Consider the following 4,447-nt stretch of genomic DNA (forward strand, 5'->3'; position numbering starts at 1 on the left):
TACCTAACAAATCACATATTGTGTATAGTATGGTCTCCTCCTTCCCTCTCCTTACTCTCATTATTTCTTGCCTGCATTGAGTAATAAAGGAAAAGAAAAAAGATCACTTCGGAGTATGATGAGCTGATTATAGCCATTTACAGGAAGAGAAACAGAACAAAAATAACAGTCTGGCAAACGCGGTCTTTCTGATCAAACACCAGAACCCTGATTTCAAAAGAGTTCTGAAAATGAAGCTACGCATTGCGTACATCAGTTTTGGTGTGTGTGTGTGTGTGTGTATGTGTGTGTGTGTGGGGGGGGGGGGTGTAAAATAATATAATTTACTTTCCTATTGGGAATCGGACTAAGGGGTTGGAGTTTTCTTGACAACAACGAAGATCCTAAGCAGTACAGTGTGTAGCATAGACAGAGGGAACTGAATAGCTGAAAATAATGTTTGCAGCAGAACCTTAAGACACAGCGTCTTGCTGAGTGGAGTCACTACTTCGTTGTTCTTAATAATTTACTTGAATTATGTTTCTCTAATGACGATTTTAAAAGACGGACTATTCTATAACTGGGAACATAATTGAAACACGCAATAAAACCTTTTTTCTAAAACTAAATTCCGACCATAAATTTATTCAGCAAGCCAGAATGTTGCCCAGAAAGTTGCTAACAAACGCTTCATATAAAAATTAACTTTTGTGCCCAAGTCATCTGACAACTGTTGCTCATATTATGATCGTTTAGAATTTGACAATCTGGTTCTCCTAGAACACATTAATTTACCAAGCCTGAGAATTAACTGAAAGACTTTAAAATTATGAAATATGTTTGTATAAAGGCAGCATCCTTAGTCTCCAAACAGGTAGATTCGAACAGTGAACGCTAAGGTGAATACAAACACACCATGTACTTTGTTCCCATACTTTACTTTAATGCCTTTTACTGTTTTCCCAATATCCTTGGGGGGATGATGAATACTTCGCTATACGACCAAATTTATAGAATGGAAAATCTTTGAAATTGAAATACTGGGGGGTTGTCAAAAGGCTGCATGGATTTCATCACCATGAACAGGGAGAAATGTTAGATTATGTCTAGAAGATTTGTGTGTACACCATATCTTCAGTCATTATCCATTATCATCTGAACTGTCTCTGCAAACAATATAATGATCTTGTTTAATTGATTCAGTGGTAATTTTTGATATTATTATAGTTGTCATAGCTGCATTTTTCACAATTGAGAAGCATTAGCATGGATCTGTAAGGGTAGTATATCTCCTGTGTCAAAATTACAAAAAGGGGATGGACTGATAAGCAGTTAAATCACTTTTAAAGCAAAATACAAAAACGTTATCGTCTTTGCTACTGCTTTAAGTGAATGGATTTGCTTCTCTCTCTTCGTATGTTAAAAATCAGTTTTCCAACAGTAATGATGCGTATATGCTATTTAGATAGATAAATACATTCAAAGGAAGATTGTTGAAAGAAAGATCCAAAATTGTTCCTGGTCGATACACAATTTTTTGTTTAAACCCACTAGTATCGATGTGAAATTTATAAGTTCAAATATACTTAATAAGTTATACATTCGATCAGATAACCAAAAGTGGTTCTCCTTTAAAATCTTGAAAAGATCTCTGCAAAAGAAAAATTTTCAAGGTGGTATCACTAGACATTTGAGAGAAAAGGTCACGTAGATCTATGATTTAGTTATTATAGAGCCATTTTGAGAATTTTTAGGGAAAGACATAAATTTAGAAGGTTTGCATAAAGAACTTGGATGATTCGTCATTTTGGATTGGTCTGTGAGTTGATTGAAAGCACTGGGTAACGCATTAGATAGGACACAATAATATTTAATAATGTATCGGAAGTGCAAAGCCGTTCGGTTGTAGTACTTAATAACTCCTGAACAACGATCAAGGGTCTTAATAACTTTTGTGACAAGTGTGTTCTTGACAGATTTTAAGGCTTGGGTTCTATTTATCAGCTGTATTTGCATGTGCTTCTTAGCAGTGGCGAAGCGTCTATAAAATCAAATAATCACTGCTTCCCTTCCTAATTTTGAAACGTTGTAGCAGTCAAATTCACTTATAAACGTAAAACTTATGAATTAAATGTAAAAAGACGTTTATAATCAACAATGAACAGTAGGCCTATGCTTAACATTCAAAACGGTTTCACTGCCACAGAAATAGCCTGCTCACCCCTCCCGGGCCACTCAATAAGCAGTCACAAGCTTTGATTAAGTAAGCTTAAAGTGAGGCTGGAAGAGTCTACCAATAGAGTTGAAGGGAATATGTGCATAGCAGTCAAAACAGTTTCATTGCCACATATACCCTGTTCACCCCTTTCGGGCGACAGTTATAATCAGTCCCAAGCCCTGATTATGTAAGTGAACTATTACACTGGTCGAGTCTACCTTACAGATGTGAGGGAAACTAACTCCTAATAATCTCTTTACTGCTGCGAGAGCTTGTTGTTTTTTTTCCTCGACTTTTTACCTTCCTATAATCAGATCGTGACCTCGATCATGACACCAGCTCCTGGCCGCGAAAAGCTAGATAAAAACAGCCAAAAGTAAAATTTTAAAAAATGATAATTGTTATGTTCTCCCAAAGATCTAGTACTGACATCTCTGCTTCCTTACTTTGGGTTTGTGTATTCACTTCTAAAGTTAAATTTAATTTTAGTTGGAATTGATATTTAATGAGACACTATCCCGATTATTTTGGCGGTTGATTTCCGGATTTGTTTTCATTCACACAACTTATTAAGAGTCGCCGCCTCGAGTGAGATTCTTGTGTGATATCTCCAGGCCATAGTATCTGGCCCCGTTTCACTTTGATTACCCTGTCAAGCAAGTCAGCCTTCGCCCCGGCTTCTCAGAAAGCTTTGTGCAAAAAATGCACATCTGTCTGAGTTTATATAACTCTAATGTCCAGGATACATCTCAGATGAAATCGCTACTTTAAAGAGTTTTCAAATTTTCGTAATATCTAATGTGGCAACTCCACACACGGACCTGTTGCAAAACATACAGGTTTCCTTCAACCTGACGATTGAAACAGCGACTAAAAGTAACAAAATTAAGTCATTTCAGATAGAACAGTTATTTCGGTTTGTTCTGAAAGTCTAACAAAAATGAACTCACTGGTTATGGATGGCATGTACATTTTGTGAATTCTTGTCTAAGACCAATACATCTGCAAGAAAGAAAATTGTCCCCTTTAACTTATAGATGAAGGTTGGTTACTTTTTAATTGACCTGAAAAGACACCTGGTACTACCCCATCTTTTAAAAAAAATCGAAGAACCGCTGAAGTAGAAACAGGTTAGATTTTCTTACCTCGGATCTAATCATGAACGTGTCTGTGATTCTCGGCGTGTTCGTTTGTGTGGCTGGACTGGTCATGAACTCGCTGAGCACGTCTGTGTTCCTGAGACAAGACTGGCGTAAGAACACAGTGACTGTCACTCTCTTGTCTCTCACAGTCTCAGACATCTGCGTGTTGGCCTGGAGCCTGCTCTACTACAGCAGCGACCCCCTGATAGCAACAGCGAGCTCCCACGGAGTCGATCTTGGGCCCATCCAGGTAGGCCTACAGTTTTTCCTCAAATAAAGACGTTGTTCTTAAATTATGATTTCACCCTGAATGTGGAAAAAGTTACCTTGCTACATTGTCATAAAATGCACGTTTACGCTCAAGCTGAAAAATCAACTTTTAAAATCTCTGAAACTCTACGTAGGCTACATGCACTTCGTGAACCTAAAGCTTTAGTTAATAAAAAGTATTTTGTACACTTTATTACTTTTTGTTTTCGAAAACAGCTGATGGCCTTTCTTCTGCATGGAAGTGACTGCAGTAAAAATAACAACAATGACAATACTTGTATCTAAATTTGATTTATTTCTTTATAAAACGCCTTTCTTTGTTTCAGTTGAGACAAATGCGACAGGCGGTGATAAATATGTTGACATATCATCGTATGGAACAATGAAATTACTTCACCAACTTCGGCAACTATTGGATAGTTAAGATGTATCATGGAGTAGGAATCGTTGCTGTAAAACAGTTCGTGGTGAAGCCAATGTGATACTTCAGAAAGCTGTGAAATAAGGGACGGTAATATTGAATGAGTAGCGATGGCAACACATGATGCACCGGCAAATAGATAAAACTGCATAGAAAATAGATTTTCTCCTTCAGTGTATCAAATCACTCCAAGGTGCGCGAAGCAAATGAACCAGTTTGTTAATTTATTTATTGTATTTTGTTTAATTCTGTTTTTTCCTCAAGACGTCTTAATGTTGAAAGATTTCAGGATCATGATAATTTTCTTTTATTCCTATCACTTTACAGATAATGTTTTGTTGCTTTTCATCTAAACAATCCTTTCGTCAACCCCTTAACCCCTATTAATCCGACTCTCTCTCTCTCTCTCTCTCTCTC

General features: G+C 36.9%; 1 protein-coding gene across 1 annotated transcript in view; it reads left to right on the forward strand.

The window, feature by feature from the left end:
* The first annotated feature begins 3,355 nt into the window (after positions 1 to 3,355).
* The window catches only part of LOC101851764 (neurotensin receptor type 2-like), a 9,747-nt gene continuing 8,655 nt past the window's right edge, over positions 3,356 to 4,447 (forward strand). The window contains exon 1 of the mRNA XM_005107566.1: positions 3,356 to 3,589. Coding sequence (XP_005107623.1) covers positions 3,356 to 3,589 — 234 coding nt within the window. The remainder of the gene's footprint in view (positions 3,590 to 4,447) is intronic.

The sequence above is a fragment of the Aplysia californica genome, unplaced genomic scaffold (genome assembly GCF_000002075.1).
Source record: "Aplysia californica isolate F4 #8 unplaced genomic scaffold, AplCal3.0 scaffold00612, whole genome shotgun sequence".
NCBI lineage: Eukaryota > Metazoa > Mollusca > Gastropoda > Aplysiida > Aplysiidae > Aplysia > Aplysia californica.